The 25974-nt window shown below is 50.4% G+C and overlaps 3 protein-coding genes across 5 annotated transcripts in view; all 3 read right to left on the reverse strand.

Moving 5' to 3' along the window:
• The window catches only part of GCN1 (GCN1 activator of EIF2AK4), a 47334-nt gene extending 46894 nt beyond the window's left edge, over positions 1-440 (reverse strand). The window contains exon 1 of the mRNA XM_068412388.1: positions 401-440. Coding sequence (XP_068268489.1) covers positions 401-418 — 18 coding nt within the window. The 5' untranslated portion in view covers positions 419-440. The remainder of the gene's footprint in view (positions 1-400) is intronic.
• Positions 441-729: 289 nt separating this feature from the next.
• On the reverse strand, positions 730-4076 carry RPLP0 (ribosomal protein lateral stalk subunit P0). Its single transcript, XM_068412500.1, has 8 exons — positions 3996-4076; positions 3723-3826; positions 3105-3280; positions 2920-3007; positions 2499-2645; positions 1850-2035; positions 1347-1487; positions 730-965 (listed from the first exon to the last, which is right to left on the reverse strand). The coding sequence occupies exons 2-8, from the start codon at positions 3774-3776 to the stop codon at positions 801-803; spliced, it is 957 nt and encodes a 318-aa protein (XP_068268601.1). The 5' UTR covers positions 3777-3826; positions 3996-4076; the 3' UTR covers positions 730-800.
• Positions 4077-4359: 283 nt separating this feature from the next.
• The window catches only part of PXN (paxillin), a 47177-nt gene continuing 25562 nt past the window's right edge, over positions 4360-25974 (reverse strand). The window contains exons 3-15 of one of the 3 annotated variants that reach the window (XM_068412959.1): positions 25405-25520; positions 23316-23455; positions 22745-22946; positions 22095-22230; positions 16771-17823; positions 15693-15959; positions 14772-15170; positions 14063-14143; positions 11648-11818; positions 11130-11303; positions 10485-10566; positions 9986-10134; positions 4360-7964 (exon numbers count right to left, since the gene is read on the reverse strand). In XM_068412959.1, the coding sequence (XP_068269060.1) occupies positions 7698-7964; positions 9986-10134; positions 10485-10566; positions 11130-11303; positions 11648-11818; positions 14063-14143; positions 14772-15170; positions 15693-15959; positions 16771-17823; positions 22095-22230; positions 22745-22946; positions 23316-23455; positions 25405-25520 (3237 nt within the window). In that variant the 3' untranslated portion in view covers positions 4360-7697. Of the gene's footprint in view, positions 7965-9985; positions 10135-10484; positions 10567-11129; positions 11304-11448; positions 11517-11647; positions 11819-14062; positions 14144-14771; positions 15171-15692; positions 15960-16770; positions 17824-22094; positions 22231-22744; positions 22947-23315; positions 23456-25404; positions 25521-25974 lie in introns of those variants that run through there. The other 2 variants (XM_068412960.1, XM_068412961.1) reach the window with 2 other exon arrangements.

Below are 25974 nucleotides of genomic sequence, written 5' to 3' on the forward strand. Positions count from 1 at the left end.
GAGCGCGGCAGCCGCCGACCCTCGCTCCTCTCCCGGCCGCAGCCGCCCCCGGCAGCTGCTCAGGGAGCGGCGGCTCAGCCCGGGCTCCCCGGCCGCCTCCGCGCTGGGAAAGGGCCGTCAGCGGAGCGCCCGTTCCCCCGCCCCGCGGGCCGGGGCACGGCGCCGGTGCGGCCTCCCTGCGGGCGGCTCCAGCGGGCAGCGCCGGCGCGGCCTTCCCGCCCCGGGACGCGCCCGGGCCGGCTGCCACGTCCCCGTCCGGCCGCGGGGGCCGCGCCGGGTCCCGCAGACGGGCCGGGGAGCGCAGTGGAGCGGGAGCGAGAGCAGGCGCGGCCCCGGGCGCAGCCCCCCGCCGCCATCACCGGGCCGCGACCGCCGCGCCGCGGGCCCGTCCCGCACTCACCTGCGTGTCGGCCGCCATGGCGCCGCCTGCGACCCCGGAAGCGGTAGCGGCTTCCGGCGCGGGCCGCGCGCGGGGCCGGCCGCGGCGGACCCGCCTCCACGGCGGCGGCGCTGGGGCCTGGCCCGGTCCGGCCGCTCCGCCCGGCGGAACCGAGCCCCGAGCGCAGGGACACGGGCTCCGCCGGGAGAGGCCTCGGCTCAGCCCCGGCTGCAGAGCAGCAGGCCCCGGGGAACGCGCACTCCGCTGCGGCCCCCGGGAGCCCCGCGGGTTACGACGCTTCCCCCAAGCCCCCGGCGATCTGGGCACTACGCCATCGACGCGGGCACACGTGAAGGTGTAAAATAGCTTTTTATTTCTCCAATTGCACCAACTCTGACACAAACACAGACGGTGGCTGCTGTTAGTCGAAGAGACCAAATCCCATGTCCTCGTCGGACTCCTCCGATTCCTCCTTCGCTGCCTCTTTCGCCGGAGCAGCAGCGGCGGCGGCAGCGGGTGCAGCCGCTTCAGCTACCACAGGGACAGCGGCCACAAAAGCAGAGGGGTCTGCCAGGAAGGCCTTCACCTGCAAAAAGGGGGGAACAAAAAGTTAAACTCCAAGGAAACAAACATTGTGAAGGACTGAACCTCTGCAATCATAAATGCAACACCTGCAGCTTGTCAGCAGCCAAACAGACGCAGTTATCACTGCTGTGTGTGAAGAATCAGAGACATTCCAGCTACACTTAAGTGTAACAGCCCCAGGGAGGACAGAATGCCAAGTGATTCGGCTTTCTCCTGCCATTCATACACAACATATGGAAGCAAGCGCCCCTTTGCAGGACAGGTCCCTCGCACGCAGCCAGGTCCGAGTCCTTTCAGACCAGGTGACGTGCAAGGTGTTTCTGTGAAAGTGCCCGCCTGCATTTTTCACACCCCTCGGAGCAGCAGGTCACTCCGCCGTTACCTTTTCAGCCAGCGGGAAGGTGTAGTCGGTCTCCACCGCCACGGCCAGGACCCGCTTGTACCCGTTGACGATGGAGTGGGGCACAGAAGCAATGGTCGGGTACCCGATTTGCAGACAGACGCTGGCAACATTACGAACGCCCTGTGAGGAGAGAGACCCATGTTCCTGTGCTCTGAGAAATAACCTGGACTAGAAACCATGGCAGATGATGGGACATTTCTACGCTGCTGCTGTAACAAGGCACAGTGTGCAATGGATGCGAGTAACAGCTCCGGTGAAATCTGATAAGGATTTAAATGGCCTCAAACGCTTTCTGAAGTAGCTTCAGATGAAAAAGCCTACAGAAGGTACTCCCTGACAGACCATTTCCACAGAGCACTGGGTAGAGCTCCTGGCTCTGCAGGACCTCACAGAAAATACCAGAGATGACACTTCATTCTGGGGCAGTGCTGGCTGTCACGGCAGCAAGGCAGAACATAATGGATACAGGTTGTGGCACTCACCTCCAGGAAGCGCTTGTGCAAGGTCTCCTCGGTGATGTCCAGCACTTCAGGATTGTAAATGCTGCCATTGTCAAAGACCTGCTGGATCACCAACCCGAAAGAGAAGGGGGAGATGTTCAGCATGTTCAGCAGGGTGGCTTCGCTGGCACCCACTTTGTCTCCGGTCTTGATGAGCTGCACATCGCTCTGAGGAAATAAGGAGAAAAGGAGTGAATACGCGCAAATAAATTCAGGTACGTCCATGCAACGAGACACAAAAGCACATTTCCAATGGCAAGAGATGGAAGTGAAGGAACAAACGAGCACAAGAAAACAGGCTCCAAGTTCAGCCCCACAACTTGAGAACGCCCTAGACCACGCAAGCAGGTACACCTCAGCCAGGAGAAAAGCAGTGCCCTTCCCACATCACCCGCAGGTAGCTCGCCTGTAAGTTCCTCCAGCAGAGCCTACCCACGCAGCTGAGGTGTGAGAGAACCTAAACCCCGCGCACTGCACACCAGAGCCAAGCCAGACATCCCCCTCCGAGTTCCCAAAGTGCAGCGGTCAGACTGCTGATACAGTATTTCAGCACTAATGGAAGCTTTGGTCTTTACAGCTCCCTCAACTGGCCCCACAGTCGGGGCCCTCCAGTCAAGGCCTGCCCACTAACCAGAATTTCAATGGTCCCTCTAGAAATCTTCGTGGTGATGCCCAAGGCCTGGAAAAAGGAGGTCTTCTCAGGTCCGAGACCAGTGTTCTGGGCCGGCACAGTCACATCACAGGGAGCAATGGCGCCAGCACGGGCAGCAGCTGGCACCTGGAGAAGAGGGAAACGAGAATCTGAAAGATCACTCACCTCTCAGATCTTGTGGGATGGCATCAACTCCCTGCTGAAGCACTCCTCCAGGACGGACAGCACCCAGGCACACAAGTGAGACAGCTGAACTTGAGCAGTTTGGCTAAGGCTGCAGGGGCCTAGTTCCCAGCCCCTGAGGACTCCTACTAATCAGGTATCCCCCCATGAAGATTCAGTTTTGTTTTTAATTCCGTATCTGCCAGCCCAGAGACACGGTGAGGGCTGATCTCCCTACCTTGTTAGCCAGCAGCATGTCCCGGATCTCAGTCAGATCCTCCTTGGTGAAGACAAAGCCCACGTTCCCACGGATGTGAGGCAGCAGCCTGAAGGAAAGATGACAGCCTTCAGTTCCACTGCTCAGACAACGTCTCCTCCTCCCAGACAGAGGATCCAGGAGTACATTCGGACAGCAATACCCACTTTTCTAAGGCAGGGTTATTCTCCAGATGACCACGAATAGCTTTGCGCATCATCGTATTCTTCCCCATCAGCACAACAGCCTTCCCACGCAGGGACATACGGATTTGCTGCATCTGCTTGGATCCCACATTGTCTGCTCCCACAATGAAACATTTTGGGTAATCATCCAGGAGTTGCTACAGCAAGAAAAGCACCGTAACTGTACAAAGAAACCTGGACCAGTGCATAGAGCAGCATTAAAACCTCAACAGGTTTAAAATGTGAAAAATAATCTGTCGGGTTTGGGAGCGCTCAGCTCAAACTGACAGTGGGTGCACCGCATCCTGCACCTTTCGCTCAGCCATCTAGTGAGAGCCCTAAACAAGCAACTGCCACAGCAAATTCTCACAGAAACCTTAAAAACGGTCTGATCTGGACTGTCTTAGTCTCTTCCTATTACCACTTAATCGTTCCTTAAACAGACATCGATGACACCCCCCGCAGACCCGCCCGCCCGATTCCCGCCGGGGCCGCTCCCTGCGGGCCGGGGCCGCCCCCGAAGCCCAGGCGGCGGCAGCGCCCCACGAAGGCCGGGCCTTCGGGCCGGGCCTCAGCCCCCTGGGCCGCGCCGACACTCACGATGATTTTCATAAAGTAGTTGGACTTCCACGTCGCCCTGTCTTCCCTGGGCATCGCGGCGGTGCTCCAAGGATCGCCCGGTGGGTTTAAAGACGAGCTGGGACCTGCCAGGGAGAAGCGCGGCTCGGGCGGGTCCGCACCCTTCCTTTCCCCCGCCTCCCGCCCGGGGCTCCGCACTCCGCGCTCCCCGCCCCACAGGACCCCGGTACACCCCGGGTACGGGCCCGACCCGGCCGCCCCGGGCCCACGGGAGCCGCCGCGCCACGGACCCACCTCCACGAGGGCTCCGGGAAAGAAAGGCCTCAGCGCGGGCCCATCTTCTTTTATAGCCCGGCTCATGCCCAATCACAGCCAGCCACTGGTGTACCGCCACTCATCCCATTGGCTCTCTCCGCGTGTCAATCAGGGCGGGCCGCTGTTCTGATTGGGCAGCGCGCCTGTCGCTTACAGGACCGGCGGCGGAAGGCGCGGGCGGCGCAGGAGGCCGCGCGGCGGCGGAACGCGCGACTCGGTGCAGGGCGCCCCCTGGCGGCCGGAGGAGCGCTCCGCTTCCCTCGGGGCACCCCCCGAGGGGGGACCCGCTTTGGGCCCGGTTTCCTCACAAGCTTCAGGGCTGGAAACAATCTTAACACACACGTACGAATAACAGTAAAAATTTTTATTAGCGTAACTGCAAGAATTTTAAATGGGATAAAAAAAAAAAGCGGAGTTAGAAGTTTACAAGGGAGAAAGACACCAAATAACTGTCGACCCAGCGGAGCGTCCCCCAGCCCAGCCCGAACGTGCTGTGAAAGACCTTCCCGGGGGGCTGCACACAGAGCCGAGGCCTTCAGAGACACAACCTCCCCGCCACAGCCTCCCGGGGCACCCACCCACCCCGCTCCGTGCCTGGGGATGCACCCCAGCACCCATCCCTCCTCCGGCACCGTCCCCAGCCCTCGCACCCCGGCTCTCCCCCCCGTGCCCCTCTCCCGCTGGCGCAGCGCCGTGACTGCACTACCCTCAAACTGCGTCTGAAATCCAGTGACAGGCGTTTGGGACATCCGCAGTGGCGGCAGCCACCAAAAGTCATTATTTGGCAGAGTAGCACGTGTAGCATCCCAGCAACCAGATAAATCCAGGACACGCTCAACCTCTCGCTCAGGAGGGTGAGGTTTTAACAATCTCCGTTTAGCACTAACAACAAACGAGCCTCCCTCGGGCGCCGCGCACCACCAGCACCCCTCCGCAGCACCCCCCGCCCAGGGCTTTCTACGCGTGCCAGAGCATCATTTAGGCAAGCCTCAACCAGCAGTGAGGTAGGTTAAAGACTCCCCGCACAGGGAAACTGAGGCACGAGTACACAGTTTGCAGGTGTCACACAAGGAGTGGTAATGCCAGAAGCATCTTCTCGCCCCTCTCCGGCACTCCCGACACAACAGCTTTTTGTGTTCTTAGTGGGACCAAATGAAGTTGACCTTTGCAGCGAGATAAACACACACAGCTTAGAAATGTCCGTTTTAAGTCAAATCAACATCGAAGATGAAAAGACAAAGGTTTAAGGCTTCTTGCCTTGCGAACTCTCCAAGAGCTGAGCCCAGTCGGTGCAGCTTTAGCTCTAGTGCTTCCACAGCTCCCTTCCGTCTCACAACCACAAACAGGTTCATTTGTATGGGAAACTGGTGAAAAACAGTTTCAGTGACCCAAGCAGGGCAGCGAAGCACCATGGCAAGGTTAGGCGGGACAGCAACCCGCAGGTTCCAGCCTAAGGTTGCCCCCGGAGCCCTAACGCACCTGCCAAGCTGGAAAGCACAACCCAGTGTCGATGTTGATGGCGCTGCAGCACTCTGGAGCAGTAACTCTAAACACCGCTCCCTGGGCTGCTTCGGCCGTTACCACAGAACACTGTCAGGTATTTCAGCCTAGAATTTCACCTTCCATAGCACCCTCCAGCCAGAGACCTAAAAGTGCTTTAGCAAACATGGAACTAAGCCTCATAATAACCTCACAAATCCAGGCTAAACTGCCCCCATTTTACAGACGGGGAAACTGAGGCACGGTAAGGTTTAGTGACTGGCCCGAAGTTAAAACAGCTAGCCAGGAACAGAGTCTGTCTCTCCCAATTTCTTCTCCTTCTCCTTAGTCACAAGACCTTTCTTCCAGAGGACACAAGGACCCCCCTTTTCCTCAATTAGCTCTGCTCTGGTTTCAGGTGGCTGAAGAGGAGAAACCAAGGATGAAGCTCTTGAGCTCTTCCCCCCTGTAGCATCATATTAAGACTCACTCTCACACCCTGGAAGCTGGGCTTTGGGAGAACGGCAGGTGATTCAAATACAGCAGTTTACAGGTTACAATAAAAACCAAAAAACACACTTTTAGGTGCCCCAGAGGAGGGGAAAAAAAAAAGAAAAAAAAAAAGCTATTCACAGTTCACCTGCCTGTGCTAGGAAAAAAAAAATACAAGTCACATTCCCTTCCCCATAGATTCCAGCCCCTCCCAACCCGCAATAAAAAGAAAATATTCAATGTTAGTTAGGCTTAACAAAGCGTTGAGGTTACAGATGCAGCAAGCCAGCACAACTGGCATACTGCCTAGAACAGCACAGCTTGATATAAAAGTTGCTTCCTTAAAATCACTTCAAAACCAATTTCTGTATAAGAGGATTAAAAGTAAATTAGATATGAATTCAAACTCAGTGTAGAAATCTACAGTTCTTATCAAAGGCAGGATACAGTATTCACTTTGATAGTAAAACTCCCAAGTGTGTCACACACACCTGCCCCAAGGGACTTGTTATACCAGTAACAGTCGATATAAAAGGTTATTGCTCTAGCATCTCTCAGTAGAACATGTTTAACAAGAGCACAGAAAAGGGAAATACCAAGGGCTGGCAGGTCTCATTAGCAAAGAGAGGAAGAAGAAAGGATATAAAGTTTGGATCTTTTTTCCTGACTTCTTAAACCCCTCCACTTCTCCCAGCTCTTGCGACAGTTTCAGGCCCCGCTACATGGGAGAGCTTCAGGCCAGATAAACACACACGTCACACTCGCTCATGACAGGGATGGATGAAGAAGGCTGTGCTCTAACCTCTCTGCACCTGCTTTTAAAGAAGGTACGACGCCTCTTCCTCTCTCCCCGGAGCAGCAGGCAAGGGGAGCAGATGCCCTGAGCAGGCCTGGACACTGACGGAGGTGCCTGGCATAGGATGTAACCCACAGGAGCGCACATCAGTGCTGAGGGATGGTCGGGGCTTACTCCACCTCCTGCTCCAGTGTGTTGAAAAAAGGCAGGGAATAACAAACTAGGGAAAAAAAACCCAAACCCCACCCCACACAGTAACATCTTGATTCCTCTTAAAAAAAAGAAAAAAAAAAAAAAAAAAAAAGTAAGTGGTATAATCTCCTTACAGTGTAATGGAACTGGAGAGACCCTTGCAGGGTCTCGGCTGCCTGCGCTGACGCTCTGATCTCAGTCAGTCACGCGCCACGTGGCTCCAGCGAGCGGAGCCAGGGCGGCACTGAGATCACAGCGTGCCCTCGCTGCGCTGCTGCTCAGACCGCAGGCGTGCAGACAAGAGCCTGAGAAAGAGGTGTCGAAGCAGGGGGGCTGTGCTGTCTGCAAGTGTCACCATTTGCTCAGGGAGCTGACACAGGCTGAAATGTACTGGCAAAGGCTCCTTCTGCCGGGAGGGGGCTGGGTAAAATCTCCCTGTTGGAGCCCTGGAGCTAAGCTCAGCTGTCAGTCACACACAGACACGCACACCTTAATGAGGGGACTCGGCCTCTCTCTGCTGAGACAAGCAAGGGCATTTCCAGTTTAATGGTCCGTCTCATCTCTGGATCTACTGCCTCTCCATAGCAGCAGAAAGCACTCCCTCCCACCCCCGCCCCACCCTCCTCCCCTGCCTGTAAGGTTTCTAAATCACAGTAATGTTCAGAGAGACAGAACTGCCAAGGGGGTGGCAGAAAGATGCTTAGCGCCCATCTACGATGCCTCTAACAGAAGAGCTTGAGAAAGCAGTTCTGGCAGTAGGGCTTGTCGTTCTGTTCTTTGAAGGTTCCTTTGTTGAGCTGCTTGAGGCAGAAGGCACAGACAAAGTGTTCGGGGTGAAATTTCTTGCCCATAGCAGTGATGCAGCGTCCTGTGATTGGCTTCTGGCAACCAGAGCAGAGCGACCCGCGACGCTCGTGGTAATGCACCTCGCAGTAGGGCTGCCCGTCGTGCTCAAAGAAGCTGCCATTGATGAATGGTGTGAAACATTCCTGCAGGAGAATAAAGCAGAAGGGGACACTGTATAACAAAAGCTGGGGACACAGGCAGCTCCACCAGCCTCCTCTGCTCTGTGGCACAGCCTAGCTGTACCGTGAGCAGGGTGAACTGCTGCCTTTCAGCATTGTCTTGTTGTCCACAGAGCCAAACTCTGTCCATCAAGAAGAGTTTCCAAGGAAAGGCTGATGGACAAAAACAGCCACAAGTGAGGGAATTAACCATGCTCCTTCCCCCAGCTGGTTTCACTTCTACAAAGAAAATACTACAGATGAGCTACCAGATGTGTCCAGCCAGGAGAAAGGAGAACACTCCTTCCCCTGAGATGGGAAACTCTGCAGCACCTTTCCCTGTTTTTTTGTTTTTTTGTTTTTTTAATCTCACTCCAGCTTCCCCACAATGGCAGGCAGAAGCAGGGACCAACACAGACTTTCATGTGGCAGAATTCTGATGAACATGGGACTGGTTCCAGCTGAGAAAATGAGGCACAATTAATGGTTACAAGCGATCTCTCCAGAATGGCTGGCATTACGCAGGTACGCTTTGCACGGGATCGTCCATCCTGAAACATCTCCACCAGGTACTCGTTCACTGCTACTGGGAGAAACTCTCTGTCCTACAGTGCTAATGATTTTGAATAGATGAGAAGAGGATACACCAGCTATGTGCTTCTTAGCATCCAGAGATCGCCACCCCTCTTGGTGTCAGGCAGCTGAGGATGCTACACTTCAGAACCTGCAACAGAAGAACTCACCATCCACACAAGATTGGGGAGGCTCCTTTCCTTGCACGAGTGGGAAACTGAGGCAGCAGGGTGTGGGGGAGAGTTGAGGCTACTGCCAGATTTACCGAACAGATCAGCAGCAAGGCCCAGAGAAGCCAGATTTCCAGAATCCTGTTTTTGCTCAGCCCCAACACCATCCTGTTCCCCAGGGAGGACCCACAGTATCACACACAGCTGGCCCCCAACGTGTACACAGGAGTCCAGCAAACAGCAGGCAGAGCCATGGATAGCTAAACACTCTCAACACCGGGACAAATACAGTTTGCCTGCAGCGAGCCCAAGACTTTTCTAATGCTGACAATTAGTTCAATAGCCTCCTCCCTCCGTCAGCAGGACAGCTGAAGAGTCTGCTCTGCTTCAGCAAAACCAGGAAGAGAATCCCATCTCGTGTCCTGGAAGACATCAGTGCTGGCCTCACTAATACAGGCAGTGTGGCAGCAGGGGGAAAAGAAAGCAGAACTGCTTGATAGAAGTCCCAATCTCTGCACAAAAAGGCACAGCCCTTGCCAGCCCCACACAGTCAGGACTGCCGTCTTCTGCCTCCACTCTCTGCACACCACTCCAGGAGCCACAGATCATTCTGGGCAGGCAATCCCAACACCATGGTGATAGTCTGCTCTGAGCATCGTACCAGGAATCGGCAGCTTGTGGTTCTGTTGCTTGTTCTGGTCTCTGCCTTTCTTTCCCACTCTAGGAAACACTGGCTGATTTTGCTCATCTCTTGGGGCCTGTAAGAGTTCATGTTTGCAAGGCGCTCTGAAAGAGTGCCAAGCATTTAATCTGCAGTATTCCTGTTTATTATGCCTGTTGTATGGAGCCTGCCACTATTTCACTGCCTTGCATGTTTGTCTGAGCAAGGTCAGTCTCATTAGTTTACATTGTCAGATGAAGCATGGGAGGACAATCCTCAAAAACTGATTGCTGAGGGAAGTGCTTAGGGAGAAACTTAACTTATAATTATTTAAAGGTCCCAGAAAATGTCTCTGTTTATCTGTGAGCTGCTGCAGAAGCCCATAATTGCAGCTGGGAACAGAAAGAGCAAAGCAGCTAGAAAGTTTAATGTAAACAGGCAGAGGAACAAGGTGGTGTTTGGCTGCTGACATGTTTTTATCTTGTGGGGCTGGCTGCCCTTCACTACCCCACAGATGCCTTTTCCTGATAAGGGACCAGATGCCTGCAGGGTGGAAATGAGAGGGGTCGTACAGCAGCAGTAAAGGACCTTGAGTCTCTTACCCGACAGACAAAGCATTCAGGGTGCCACAGGGTGTTCAAGGCAGAGATGTAGTTTTCCAGGATAGCCCGGGCACAGCCTCCACACTTGGGAGCAAACATGTCAAAGTAGTCCTTGCGGCAATAGGCTTTGCCATCCTTCTCATGAAATCCTGCCAAAGGAGAAGAGAGGCAAAGAGCATCAGCTCCTGACCTTTATCTATGGCCAGCCAAGCTCTGCAGGGTAACCATGTCGGTAGGATCACCCTTCCCCCTGCTAAGACACAGCAGGCAGCTGTTCCTTGTCCTGCTGCCCTTCCTGTCCCATGTGCACACACGCACATGCATACCCTTCCTCTCCAGGGAGATTACTGCTAGCATCCTTTCCCCCTAAACAGCTATATCCCTTGGAACTTCCATCTTCAGGAGTTCCCCTGTCATCTCCCAGGCTGTCCCCTAATAGCAGCTCTGCCTTACACACTTGTCTGCAGTTCAGGGAGGAGATTGCATAAACCAGCAATACCTTCAGGTCCAAAGAAAGCTCCACACTGGGCACAGAAGAAGTGTTCAGGGTGCCATGTCCTGTCCAAAGCCGTAACCACTTTCTGTTCAGAAGAAGACAAAGTGCAAGTCATGTAAATGATGGCTTCAGCTTGGCGGTAAGAGGGAGGTGGGTGGGAAGAACACATTAATGCTTGTAGTGACAAGAGCGTGCATTAAAATAGACTGTCCTTTAGAGAGCTGAGTCAATTCCCCCCCCCCACCTCTGGCTCACTCAGGCTTTCCCCACTGCACGCTTTTTTTTTTTACCCTACAAGGATCTCATGCACTGCTTCCTCCCTTACACAGGGCCCCGTCCAGCGCTCAGGACTAGCACTGGTGCCTGTTACTACAGGCTACCAACAGACAAACGCTGAGGAATCATTACCAGAATGATGGAGTGATGTGGGGTTCTGAAGGAACTTCAGTGAAGATAAGAGGGACTAACTCCTCTCACTAGTCTAAGAATTTGACTGGGCCAAGTTGTTTCCCTTTAAGAGCCAGGGCCAAGGAAAAACAGAAGTCCCCAAACAAAATCTTCCACCCAGGACACATCGGTGAAGCGGAGCTTTTAACCCCCAGGCCTGCAGCACCTTGCCAGCGCCCTTAATCCCCACGACGAACTCACATCAAGGATCGGCCCATTGCAGTAGTAGCAGCGAGGGGAGAAGAGGTTGTGATAGTCCTTCTCGCAGTAGGGCTGACCATCCCGCTCAAAGAAGTTCCGCGACCCGATCTCTTCCTGGCAGTGGGTGCAGACGAAGTGCTCAGGGTGCCAGGTTTTCCCCATGGCTGTAACTACCTGTTGGGAAGACAAATTATGAAGGACAACTCTATCTCCCTGTCCCCTAGACAACATGACAAGATACCAGCTGGAGGTCAGCAAGAATGACAAGTTCTACTACTCAAGTGAGCCCTGGACTGGGGTAGCATGAAAACTGAATTACCTATCATGTCAGGAGAGGGCAGTCCCTCAAGGGCAGGGTAGAGGTCACTGGAGGAGCTTACAGCGTACCTAGCCAGTGGATAAATAGAGTACTTCAGTTTCTCCAGCATCTCCAGTCTCTTCAGCCTCACGAAACAGCCCTCCCCATTACTCCCAGCTGCAGCCCAAGATTCAGCAATGAGACAGCACCTTCAACTCACCTGCCCAGCAATAGGCTTCTTGCAGGCTCCACAGACACCTTTGGCAACCGTAGCTACACCCAGTTTGTTCAGGTCAGACTGGAGACTTCCCAGCATGGTGTCCAGCTGGCTGCCAGGCTTGGAGGCTGTGGATGGAGGGGAGCTGCTCCCGGCCTTCCCCTGTGCCATGAACTGCAGGGAAGAGAGAACAAAGACTGTAAGGCAAGTGCTGCTGTGCTTACAAGATAAATGCCTGCTGTGGCTGCCAGTGGCTCCTCTGTAGAGACGGACAGATTGCTAGGAGACAGCTGCGCTCTCTGCAGAAGCCAGTGAGAGCCAGGATCAAGTACACACACGTATTCTGCCCATGCAGAGACATGCAGAGACTCTGGGATGTATAACAGCAGAGCTGTGAACTGAGGATCTGATTTTCCTTCACTGCGCACACAGCAGAAGTCACGAGCAGATCCCAAGCAGTCAGTACAGCGCTCTCTAAGCCTCTGCCAAAAATCTCCCTTTACCTCATCAGTTCCTGGCCAGCTGACAAAGCAGAGACGCCATCCAGAGGGGCCCTTCCCCTTGACCTCTCTCTGTTTCTATGCTGTTGCTCGCTCTCTGTTGTCACTCTCTCCTTTCTGATAGAGATCCCTCTCCTCTTCCTCATCTCGTCTCCCTTTCGGCTAGAATATCTTCTCCCTTCCCCTCCCTCCCTTTGCACCACCTTCCGCAGATCTTTTTGCCAAGTCTCCTTTGCCCCCATCAGGTGGCTCTCATCCCACACCTGAGCTAAGCAAGTGGAAGCAGGAAGGAAGTAACTTCCTTCAAGTCGCCTGCTGTTTACCTACGGAGAGGGCAGTGCACCCACAGCAGAGCCCCAGCAGACAGGACTGCCACATCTATTGTCTGACCACTGGAAATGCACCGGGGTGGGGGGAAAGGGATTAAGAGACTTGTCTCAGAGACAGGTTCTGAAACTCACACCACCACAGGACAGAAGGCTTGGAAAGGCTTCCCAGAGGAGGGAGAGACATGTTTTACTTCGGTTCATAACTTAGAAACAAAGTACATGTTCTCTTTGGCCACCAAAGGCCCCTTTGCAGGCAAACTGCAATAATGAAATACAGGTTATTTTAGCTGACTTTGCACTGCAATAGCTAATACAGGTTATTTTAGCTGACTTTGCACTGCAATAGCTAGTGTCAGGTTTAGAGAGACCCAAAGAAGTCCCTCCCTGAGATGCTGATCTGGAGCACGTTTTCTCTAAGAGGATAGATTAAAGAAACATAAAATTGCCACTTGTGAACAACCCACCAGCCCGCTGCCACCACAGCCAGGGGAGCAGGGACACACTGAAGTGCTTCACAGCCTTGGCAGAACCTGCCCTTCCAGCCACAGGAGGAGCTCTACTCCCTGTCCTGCAGCTGGTTGTACTTGTAGTCAACTGGTTTACTCAGTGACAAACCCTGGTTTCTATTTGTTTGTATAAAAATTCTCATGACATACATAATTTTAGCTTTTTTACACACACACACTCAGCAGCCTTGCCTTGCATGCAGCATGACTCCCAACAGAGCCTAACACACAGCTTTTCCCCTCCTCTCTCCTCCCAGCCACCCCGTTACTTGCAGCCTCTCCTAGGCCAGCAGCACAGAGCAGCCCCATCACACCCCAATGTCCTGAGCCTATAACAAACCCTCCACCACACAGCAGTTATTTGCTACTGAACAGTCACAGTGAACGTCCCCAAAGCACACCACTGCAAGGAGACCTCACAGGAGGGAGACAACAGGCCTTTGTAAACAAAGCCAGGCCAGAGTCCCAGGACAAAGCAAGGGTTTCCTGCATGGCACAGCAGGAGGAAAAGGGCCGGACTGTGTCAAGAGAATCACATCCTCTCTCATTCTAACCAGGGGCTTGTGGCCACCAGGCAGGGCAGGCACAAATGCCACACACAATGATAAATACCATCTGGGGAGAAAGGAGATGCAACATGTAGCAACAGAGCACTTCACCCTTGCCTGTAGGGACCACACGCTCCTGCAAGCCTCAGCTGACCTCAGTGCAGGCACAGCCTCCTGTGCACACCACAGTTTCTACGTGGCCTGGTGATCCAGCCTTCTTGACAGCTCACCGATGAGCACCCACCTGAAAGAGGTTTGGTTCCACCTCCTGCAAGCAATGCCTGCTGTTTACAGGTGACACTCAGCACAGCATCCACATAAATTCATCATGCAAAGGCCCTTCAAATTCCCACCCTTCACCCATGATCTGTCATCACTCAAGTTCAGTTAGGAGCTCCATGAGCAGCAAACCATGCACTACAGGATATCCACATTATGCTGCTGGGAGCTCTCAGAGCAGATCCCAGCAGCATCTGCAACACACTCATCGACCAGAAGAGCACACCATGCTGAGGAAACAGAAAGGAGGTCCTGCCTTCTCAGGGGTGGGAGGGCCCAGGGGTGCATGAGCAGCCAGCAGATTGGCACTGTGGATGAGGGGAGGAGCAGAGGTCACCTGAAAAGTACAACAGTTCAAGATGCAGAGGTGTTTCCTTGCTCACTGCTTGAGAGCTGCCTGTACACATAACATTGCGCACCACTGCACTGCTCGTATACATTAAGGCTTCCCACCATCCTGGAGCTGCAGCCCTTCCCTGATGGGAGATGCAGAACACAGCTCTTGATCATACCATCTCCTCCCCAAAATCCACTTGCACTGTGGACATCTGTCTGAACGAGCAAACACAGGAAGGACTGCTGATTTTCTCCTTCCAGTATCGAGATTTTGCCATCTTTTACTCCCCTCATTCCAAGACAGATTGCGTCAGAGTTGCAGCCTGTGTTTCAGAGCTACCTTCTTCATCTCTGAGGGAAACAGAGTCCCTGCTGCACAAAGTGATCATCAGGACAGACAGGAACCACACACAGCCCAGCAGGTTACTGCACAGACATGTACTGTGCAGTGCTAGACAGGCACAGCTGGGATTAGATATCGCCAATGAGTCCTCTCTCCTATCTAGCAGTTCAGTACCAGCCTTTACCCAAACATTGTATCATCTACTGAGCTATCAAGTTGGGAGCAGTAGTTAGACTGGAAAACACTGCTAAAAAAAAAAAAAACAAACCAGAAGAGAGAAGCCTGCCTGCATCTGTGAGAAGAAAGCATCATCTTCAGTCTGACAGCCAACAGAAACAACTGTCTTGGTGCTAGGGGTCCCGGTCTGGGGAGAACAGGGATGCCTATGATCTTCAGGAGTGGTGCCCACAACAGAAAGCTCATGATAATCATCATCATAAGTTTCCCACTGGAAGAGAGGCTGGGGAGCCAAGCTGAACGAAGAGGAGGAGACTGGACTAGGAGCTGAGGTAGATGGCACATGGGAAGGCTGAGGTGGGAGGAGAGGTGCAGGGCCAGAGAGATGAGAGGAAGCAGCGTTAGCAGGGACTGTCTTTGTAGCTTCTTTGGAAGGCTGGAGTGGGGGAGAGGCTGGAACAGAGATCGTCCTCCTTGGGGGGAGCGGGGATTCTGGAGGAAAAACCACCTAGAAAGACATGGAGGAACAAGAAAGGTGAATAAATCCAAAGAGGAACCAACAAGCACTCCCTGCAACAGGAAGCCTGGTTGTTACCACTGTTTAGATTATCTAAAGGGGAAAAGCAGCAAGAAAGAGAAGGGAACTACAAAACGTGCTTCCCTGCGTAGCTCAAGGAAGAGCACCACCTTACACCCAGAACTTCCTGCACAGGTACAGTATCGGGGAAAACAAAGCACACCTCTGTGACAGGCACGGTTTTAAAAACAATCCCCACATGGACATTGGATATGTGATAGCAGCAAACTACCCAAGCATATGCCATCACCCTCAGACCCCACTCCAATTCTTAAACATCAAGAACTAGGACCTGAGTGACAGTTCCCTTTTCAGGCCAGACAAGGATGAGTAGAGTTAGTTCTTCATCTTGTGTTGCTTAGGACACTCAGAAACTTAATCTACACCTCCACACAATGCTATCTGTAGAGAGGGACATGCTGGAATTTCCCAGCACATGTCCCTGCTTTCTACCTTCTCTACTTGCTGTCCACTGTTCTGCTCTTCCCCCTGGGGTCTGGCAGTGATAATGACCCCCTCTGTCAGCCAGTCATCCTGGCTTTTCCACTCTTCCTGTTCCTGTTTAGCGATGCCCAGTCTGTCCTGCAGCTCTTCAATCAAGCGATCCTGGGACTCAGTCTTGTGAAATATGGCAGGACCTAGTTTACGCCTTGGAGAGAGGTCACGATACATTGGATGCACGTTCGCAGTCTCTTTTGTCCTCTTGATTAAAGATTTAATCTAAATGACAAAGGTAATAGTATCAGCAGAGAAGAGCAATGTCAGAGCAAGCCCCAAGATGCAACAGCACAAACTCAAGCCATTAGTGACAACTGTGAGCAGGAAGAGTGATGACATTTATTCCACAATGCCAAAATTCCTCTTGGCACAGCCCAGAACAGTGACTCAGTGCAAGGAAAAACCCCGTAAGGATAAATCACAGCAGCCAAAAATAACTATCTAGAAAAGGAAGGGAAAGATTAACCAGTAGGAAGCCAAGATAGGAGGTGCAGCGTGACCACTCCACTGAGCATTAAAGAAACCTCAGCATCACAAGGACACAGCAGCCTCTCTGTGTTTGCCCTTTACAGGCATAAGACTCTCGGTCAGATGTCTGGTGCACAAAGCATACTTGCAGCGCTGGAAGGAACACTAACAGCTCCAGCAATGAGACCTAAAAAGGCTAGCAGAGCAGAGGAGCTGCCATCCCAAGGCAGGAACATCCTCCAGGGGCATGAAACAGCCCTTTAACTTTTCAGAGGCCTCTATGGACTAAGCCTTACCCCAGTTAGGGAAAAGAAGTCCATTTCACAGGGAAGTTCCTACAAACTGCCATGTTCTGTGCTGCTGACTGACATGCAGAGGAGACCACAAGATAAAGCAGAGGATTTCAACCCTCTGTGACATGCAGCTGTCAGGAACATTGCTCAGAGCTGCATGCTGTTAGTGTGGGTGAGCCCAGGCACACTCACAGCACACACAAAATGTTAGTGCGCTGTCAGAACAGTCCTAACTAGGACTTATCCTACTCCTACATTCATTCAGTGCCTGCCTGGCCTGATGCAGAAATCCTCTCAATGGGTGGTTTGGAGGCGCATGGCAGATCCCATTCAGCTTTCCAAACATTTTCAGGAGATTCCGGAGTGACTGCAGAGCTTCTGAACTGCTTATTTTCCTGGTCTCCTCTGGCTTTGTTCATGTTATCAGTACCTGCCTTCCTAGGAGTTCTCTCTCTGCCCTGCCTCTTCTTGACCAGATCAGGACAGCCATCTACCTTGGTTTCATGTGGCACTTCAGCTTTCAGCTCCTGTCCTTGCTCCACTACAAAGCCCAGCTGGTTTTTAGTGTCTGGGAAGACATCCCACCGATCCAGGGCCACAACAGAAGGTTCATACACAGGATTCAAAACACTGTCATTCTTTGCATGTCTCTCTGGCACACGCGCAGACAGCTCCAGGGCCCACAGCTCATCTAAAGCTGTTTCCACACTTCTGCCCTGGGAAGGAAGAGCTGAATTATCCCTGAATGCTTCCTGCTGATTCAGCTCTTTAGGTATCTGCCCCTTCCCTTGACCATTTAAAGCATTTGAAATTGGTACACTTGAGATTTTGGGGTCAGTTCTCTGCTCCTTCTTCTCAGTCTCTTTTGCCAAATCATTCTCTAGGCCTTGTGACTGCACATTAGCAGATCTACACAGAAGCTCCACACTGGAAGCTGGCACAGCCTGGAAAACGTTTCTAGAAGAGTCAGGCTTTCTGCTCAGCTGAACCAAGCTTGCAGAGGTCATCTGCTCCCCACGAGTAGCAGAACCAGAAGAGACTCGTGGTGGAGGCACAGGGACCATTTGTGGCAAAAAGGAGATAGGTGGAGGAGTGGCAGAATGGCCTGAAGTAGGCAGAACTATAGTGTTACTGCCTTCCTCAATGCAGAGAGCTGCTGACGGGGCAGATGTTGGCACTGTCGAGTCCCCACTGTGACTTGCAGAAGGGTGTTTGGAATGGGATAGCACTGTTAAACTGCGAGGAGTGTTGCTGGAGTCTGCATTTGCTGAACTGGGAACCGGTTCTAGGGAGGGTTCAGAAATCAGAGACATAGTAGAACTAGTCTGCAAAAAGGAGACAGAAGAAATAAGGAGAGAAAAAGATAAAGACAGAGGTAAGGAGAAGGAAAAAAGCAAAGAATCAAGCATTGTAACAATCATGACCTCCAAATCAAAGAGCCATATTGATCCAAAGCCTTACTCCCAAGAGTAAGAAAGGACAATGAGATATCAAAGAGCAGAACCAGTATGACATTGTGCTGATCTTCACAGGAGATTACGATCGCGATCCTTTTCCTGTGCCCCCTAAGTGACAGCTCACGTGTTCACCTGCAGCTGTGATGGGGGCATGCAGCAGCTGCCTGGAAGCCAGCTACAAACCCAGGAATGTCTAGACTGTGAGTAAAGGTCACGTTAGCTTACTCATAGTCAGACATGTAAATTTTACATTTCAAAGCTGAAAAAAGCAATCAATGAATAGAACAAAGCATGACATTTTCTTCTTGATACACTAATAAAATGCTCCAGTTGGCTGAGTACATGGCAATGAAAACGAAGCTTCAGGGCATTCACAGCACGAACAATGACATGGGCTTTGTTCTATTCACATCACTAATCTCACCTTGGATGTGACACATGCTGAATCTGAGTCTGTCAGTCACTTCATGCCTTTGTGAGCATTGCTTAGGTGGCTAGATTAGCTTCTTCCCCTCAGGCCAAAGACTCCACATTTACATTGTAATGAAATCAGTATTAATTTTGATTCAAAATACTCTCTAACAAGAGCAACTGATACAGAGTTTTTGGTTCTCCTTGACTTACAGGGTCTTTTGAAAACAAGCCTGGCATTATTCCTTTTTCTTAAAAAGGGAAGATTATAAGAGCGGCTTGCAATAGTTCACACAGCAGGTCAACCTAAGACCAATGCTGAGCCCTCCCAGTTTTAAAAATGTATCCACAAAGGATTGATTTCCAAATTCAAGAGCTGTCAAGACCTGCTCTGATTCTTAGTCACATTTTCCAAAGAAGCCTCAAGAAGTTAGATGCTCATGCTCTAAGGCAGCAGGGCACATAACTTCCTAAGCCCACCCATGGTATCTTCACTTACCCTTCTGGGACACTTATCATGAATAAAAGGATAAAATTAATCAGCACACGCACAAAATCTGCCAGTAGATGGAAGAGACATATACCTTGAGCTGACCTAAGCTGCTCCCATCCCAAGGGGTCAGGAGCTGGCACGCACACACAAATTTGTGACGTCACAACAGCAGCACTACAGGGAGATCACATTCAGAAGAGAAAGGGCAATAGGGGACCACAATTCACTACAGATTTCTCCTCCCCTCGAGTAGCACAGCAAGACCCACAGTCACAGAAGCAACGAAAAGGACTAATAAGTACCTTCAGTAGTTAAAATGAGGGAAATCCCTGATATTGCTCTCCCCTTGTATTTTGCCTAAGCTGGATGCACCTGAACAAGTAACCTGGGTTTATGCTGTGGTTCACAGTTTCCAGACTTCCCAAAATGACGTCAATCATTTTCAAGGCAAGACTACCACTTTGCTCAAAAGCAAGTATTTCCAGCATATTAAAAACATATTCGCTACAAAATAAGAGCAATGGTTAAACACTCAACAGTAATAGAATAGTTAAACACAAGCACCTAGCTATGCAGTAAGCAGGCATCATATCACACAGAAATGGCAGAGGCTGAAAAAACAAGTGCATTAGGTAATCTCAGTGCCCGCTGGCTGATGAGCTAGATAACCAAAATCAAATGGATTCTCTAAGCAAAAAGAATGAGCAACTCATTAAAGCAAGCAAAAGATGATAAAAGGGTAATGTATCAGTCTGTAACAGCACCTTTTATTCTGGGGTATGAGGGAAATTAAACATTAGTGCGTCCACTCCTCCCATCCCCATCTACCGCAACTTGTAGTTGTACCAACCAATAACTCCAACTAGCTACACATCATACTTAATTTTTTCTGTCCTATTTATTGCAACCACACACAGGTCTGGCACTCAAACAACAGCCTTTCATCTTTCACCTTTGTGAAGACTCCACTTCTCTCCCATCCTGCCACTGGTACAGACTAGAAATCCATTTTTACAGACAAGCTAACACCGCTAGTTGGCACAAATAGAGGAGATAAAACCAAACAGGGATTGAAGGGACAATGAAGCAACACGGAGGACAGGAAAAAGGAAAGTAACTGTTAAAAACAGCCAATGACAATATTAACAAAAGGAAAATGATCACAGAAACCATGTTCTTTCTCCTTCAGGAAGAATGTTGAGACACAGATGAGTTCAACGCCTCACAAACACACTAATGCTATGTTTATAAAGCCCAAATCTTAAAGTCTTGCTGCATTTCAGCCTGCTCTCAGAGCTCAACCCGAAACTAAGCCAGGAAGGCAGGCAGTATTACAGAACGCAGCTCGTCTGTCATGCAGGTTTTATTGGAGTTGCACAAAGATTCTCAGGCCTTTTCTCAAGACTGCAAAGCATTTGAACAGCCACACCTAGAAATGTCCCCTCTTTGCGTCTTGTAAGGAAAACCTGTGCTGGGCAAGGTCCTTCTCAGTTGCCAAGAGCTCACCTAGGAGCAAAGGCTGGTGGCAGCAACCACACCCCAAGCTTGTTTTCTGAGCCCTGATAAAAGCAGCAGGGGCACAAGGCCATAGCACTCAAGCTCCCACAGCACACGGAAGGAGCAAGGCAGGGTATGCCAGCAGCGCAGGTGGGAAGTCTTCTCCAGCTTCACAACAGTGCTGTTTTTCAACCAGACTGAACCAACACTTGTGGATATCCTGCACTCTACCCTAGGACCTAATATGGGGAAAAAAAGGCAACACTAAGGTGTCAATATTTGCAATTGACTAAATACACACTACAGTAAGTCTAGAGAAAACAGTGAGTAACTCCTAGATTCTCACAAAATGAAGCACATGGCAGACTGAATTGAATTCCAGCAAGTGCAAGGCAAGCAAAGTCCCGCAGAGCGCACATGCTCACTGCTGGGTTCTGAACTCACGCACTTGGTCAAAACTCTGGGTATCATCACGACCTCCACAAAACCCACAGCTCACATCAAAAGCACTCCCATGGATGGTGGCACAGACAGAACACCAAACAGCAAAGCTGTCATTGAACGTCCTGTCTACCTCTCCTCACAAAGCACTCCTCAGCTCTGGCTGCCCCCCTTACAGTCATGGTAAGAGGAGATGGAGCTCAGCACAGACACGAAACACCAAGCATCAGCAGATTCTTCCATATGAGAAAAAAAACAGAGTTAGGGACTTTCTTGGGATTAGAAAGCAGACTTGCATGTGTATGTAAGAAAGGCAAACTCAACAATAACAACAAAAAGAATATGTTAGATATTTGCTTTCTCCACCTCTCTCAGAACAAATTCAAGTGAGTAATTAAGGCTATAAGCAAATCAGCTGAAAGTAGAAAGCAAGAAGTGAAAATATTTTTGATATTGTTATGATTTTGGGTAAATGAAGTCTCGCGAAAATAAGCTCCACAGTTAATCACCTAGTGCAAGAATGATAATGTACCTATGTGAATAAAGACCAAGTTATCCAAGTACATATGCCAGGTGCTTCACATATCAAGATGACCATGGGCAAGTTACTCTTGAGCTTAACCTATTATGGGATTTTTATGTGCTACTTATGACTGAAGCAGCAGTTCTTTTCCAATACAATAGTTTGATTTCCAAACAAGATTCTGAATAGTATTTGCCATCCTCTGCCCCTGCAAGAAGCTCAGACTTTAATCCCATTTTGAGTTGAATAAGAGATATTGTTTTAAGATGGAAACCTTTGAAGTCTCCAGCTGTCTGATGCGAAGGCTTCAGTGCTCATACCACATGCCTGGAAGATCCTCCTCAGGGAAGAAATACACTCCAAAGAGGAGGGCCAGCCCACAGAACAGAAGAGCCTGGTCTCTGTCAGTAAGCTGACTGGTGTCTCATGCTCCCCTACTTCTTGTTAAATTGCAGCACAGCAAAATAATTCACCCTGTACTGAGCAGTAACAAAGCTCATTATCTTTGGCAAACAGACAAACTGCAGAACCAAAGGAAAAACAGACCCCAGAACTGCCTTACCCTGCCAGCGATGAGAATTTATAGCAGTCGAGAACACCTACAGTAGCACTCAGAAAGCACAAATACCACCACGGGAAGTTTTCCAGAGCAAGTTTGAGAGGTAAAGAGATCATTCTGGAGACCAATCAAGGTCAGGAGATGTGGCTAACAGACAAGAGAGTCTGGGAGGAGGGAGGGACAAGATGAAGTATTAAGTTGTCATGATAGGGCACCTTAAAGTCAGAGAGAGATGCCATCAGCTCATCCAGTTCTCGTGTAGCTGAAGAAGCAGATATACGGGTCTGCTGCTGACTGGCGGTGACCCGCTGGGGGCTGCTCACTTCACCTTGGCTCACAGTGATTGCAGGGCTGATAGGGGAAAAAAAAAATAAAAAAGAATGCATGTAAGCCTGGGAGAGCACTTCTAGACTGAAAGTCCCACTGCTCTCCCAAGCAAGCACAGCATGACGAGTTTCATCAGCACTGCCCACCCTGGCCAGTCCTCCCCCAGACCCAGCTTCCACAACACACGCAGACCCTGTCTCTCTGCCAAGTCTAACATAAGTGTGTACACACACACCCCATCCATTAAGAAATGAACAATGACTCAACATTCATCTTGTCAGACAGTGGGTATTTGTGATCAGCTCTAAATCTGAGTTTCAACAGTCCATCTCTCATAACGTGACATGTATTTTTTCATCCAGGAGCAGATAAAAGAGCACCAGCATCTTCACGTGCCCGCTTGATTTCCGACCCTTTAGACAAAGCCCATCTTCTGCCTGTCACTCTCCTGCCACACCTGCCCCTACACTACAGTCACTATTCCCACAAGAGCCTGTCCCTCCCCACCCAAGCCAGCAACCACCAAAACACTACTCACACTGGACTTGGCACAGAGCTCTCCAGCTCATCCAGCAGGCTCTCCACACTGGGACGCACATCTTCAATCCCACGTGCACCATTTCGCTTTGGCTTTTCTTTTGTAGGGGGTGCAGCCTTCCCTCCCACAGAGCTGCTGCTCTCTGGGACGACATAGTGAGGTCCAGTCATGCTGGGCAGTGATGGGCTTCTGCTGGCTTCATCTTAAGAAAAGGAGAACAGAAGAGAGTCATTCAGACCCCTAGGTCCATACATACATGCTAATCACAGACAAGAGCAACAGATTGCCCAGAAACTGTGGAACATCCATCTTTGAGGATATTCAGAATTTAGTGCGAGGGCCTGAGCAGCCTAATCTAACTTTGAAACTTTAGTTAGAGCCAATCTGGAAGTTGGCCCTGCTTTGAGCAGGGTGCTGCACCACAGACTTCAAGAGATCCCATCCATACTAAATGAATCTTTGATCAGGGTCTGGAGGGGTCTCCCTCAGTAAGGATGTTGGAAAGAAAAAGGAGGCTACTATTCTGACAATCAAACTGTCCACTCATATCAAATGTCTGGCTATTCCTTACCTGCTGGGAAGCCACTGGTGGGATTATGTTGAACAGCATTCAGTTCCAGAAGAAGTCTGTCCAGTTCTGAGAGGTTGCTGCCCAGAGAGGAGCTGGTCATTGTGGGAGATGGTTCAGCAGACTTCTGCTTGTTCGGGAAACTAAAGATAAAAGGGAAGTGTGAAACTTCTACATCAAGATACAGCAGAAGGATGGAGGGAAACTTACATTAGGTTCACAAAGTTTACACATGTACTGTATTCTTTTCAAGCTGATGCTTTTAGCTCTGGGGGAAAGAAGATGTGTGTTTTGTGAAATGACTACAATGCAGCTGCTGCTCAGCCACACCTTCAGTTGTCAGTTACAAAGAAAGAGCACTGATGGACAGGGCCTCCGGTTTCAGGACTGTGTGCTGCACAGCTCTGTAACAAAGAGTTAACCGTCTGCACAGCACAGCAGCAGAACCATTAGCTCACATAGAGGAAAATGGCTTGTTTCTGCTGACATCACAGCAAGCAGCAAAATCCTCCCTCCTGAAGCCAGGGAATGCAGGGCTAGCACAGGCTGGAGAAAGAGCCAAAGTACAAACCCCAGCCCACCAACAAAAATTCAAAAGCAGCAGGTTACGTGGTAGCCTCTTGCAGCACTCAAGGTCTCTATTCAAGTCCTCAAACCTGTAATTTGGGGAACCCTCATCAATTAATAAGAAAGTAATTTGAAACTATTTCCTACTATGTTAAATACACAAGCCTCGGAAGAAGTTTACCTGTGCACAAGCGTGGATAAAACACTGCTGTAATTATTGCTTATCCTGTATGGGTGTTCCCATTTACCATGCACAACTGCAAACTGTTTCAAAGCAAAACTTAGCACCAATTCAGTGATTTTTATAGTAATTACACTGTAGTAACAGTCTTCCCATTGTCAATAGCAGGGAAAATATTTTCTGCTAGTTTTACAAATGGAGAAATAACTTCTAATGCTCTAGAGGTTCTTATTTTATCAAAAAGATACTTTCCAAATCCAAAATGGGAACTTCTGCCTTGTGCATACTACCACATTATGCTCAGGAAGTTAATATGTAACAGGCTTTAGGACTCTGACACCTATAACACCAGTGATAACTATGAAATTCCATAAGGGCAGTTATTATCTTTCTCTTCAGATTAAAAAGAAGAATCCACATAAGCAATCTGAGGAGGGCATACTTCATCCCGACCCAAGCACACAAGCTACATTCACAGCGGAACCAAGCCATGCCAGACCCTTGTACGGGAGGACTTATGGCTGTAATTACCTCCATTTTGTACTAGCTGCATGCAGCCATCTGAAAAAAATAGCAATTACTGCCTCCATTGGGCCGCCTCTGGATATGCCTGCCTCTACCCAGAATTAGAGAGCTTCTTTCTGGTTGAAAGCAACTTCCTGCTCAGCAGAAAGAGCTAGGCATGGTTAGAACACGACACCAGAGAAACACCAGTCTCCACACTGTGAAAAGGTACCCAAGACAAAGTGCACTGCAGAGGGCCAGCAGATAGGAAGTTCTGACATAACACTCATCCCCATGTCAGCAGAAAGGTCTGTCCTACCGTACAGGCCACTCCTCCAACCTCTCAGTGTAAGAGCAGTTGCCTTTGCGAGTATAAACTAGTTATCTATCTATCGTCTACTAAGAGGAAAGTTTTAAGTTCTAACTTACTTGAAAATTCAAGTCATTGTACATCCTGCTAGGTCACAGGTAACTGAATTCCCCTTGATAACTGACCCAAAGGCCACCCACCTCCTAAAGCACTTTTGGGCTGCTTAACAGGGGGATGAATTTGTCACTTGTCTCTGGACTGTACCTTTCACAACACAATCCAGATCACGTTCTGTCTGATGGATCCTTAACCTCTTCTGCAGCTGAGCAAACCAAAGGGCCAGGTCAATGTTTCAAGTGAGCATGAAAGTTACAGTGGCCTCTCACAACAGAGGTAATCAAAACCAACACAGGGCTACATAACACACACACACAGGGAGAGCAGTGTTTGTTTCCACTTATAGAAGGCAGCTTGAGCCACAGCAGGCTCAACTTGTGAGGCAGGCTTAGCTCTTAACAGGGACAAGATACCTGTAGACGTGTTCCTCTTCACTGGCACGGGGAGAAGGGGAGCTGAGCCCGTCTCTAGGAACAGAGGCACTGGAGCTTTTGGCACTAGAGCTGTATATAGGAGACTGGGACTGAGGCTGTGGAAATGAGATTTGCATTGGAAACAGAGAATACAAAACAAGTATGTACACCACTGCACTACAACCCCACATAGGGATAGGGCAAAACAAAGCCCAGCAGAAGAAAAAAAAATCTGCTGCATAGCCAACCAGGCTCTTATCAGATGAGCTACACCAGGAACAACTGTTCTCCACTTGCTTCAGATTTGCCTATGAGTCGCAGATCTGTGCTGGAAACCCCCAGGCTGCTTTCCACAGGCTACAAGACAGATGACTAACACTAATCTCACCACACTACCACTTTGTCAGAACGATGACGATGCATTTCAAATTCTTTTCTGCCATTTGCTCCAACCAGTTAGTTCTATTACAACCCCACACCTCCCCCCCCTTTCCCTGCTCTGTTCGTAGCCAAACTCATCCTCACCTCTTGCTGTTCCCTCCCCTCATCTGCTTCCTTGAGAGATACTGC

This window comes from Nyctibius grandis, chromosome 14 (genome assembly GCF_013368605.1).
Source record: "Nyctibius grandis isolate bNycGra1 chromosome 14, bNycGra1.pri, whole genome shotgun sequence".
Classification (NCBI taxonomy): Eukaryota; Metazoa; Chordata; class Aves; order Nyctibiiformes; family Nyctibiidae; genus Nyctibius; species Nyctibius grandis.

Bases quoted from the DNA above. Each gene is read 5' to 3' on its own strand.
- RPLP0 (XM_068412500.1), bottom strand. From the start codon at position 3,776: ATGCCCAGGGAAGACAGGGCGACGTGGAAGTCCAACTACTTTATGAAA. The intron at 3,281-3,722 runs GTGAGTGTCGGC...TTCTTGCTGTAG, and splicing joins ACTACTTTATGAAAATCATC to CAACTCCTGGATGATTACCC. The intron at 2,036-2,498 runs GTTAGTGGGCAG...TTATTTCCTCAG, and splicing joins GAGGGACCATTGAAATTCTG to AGCGATGTGCAGCTCATCAA.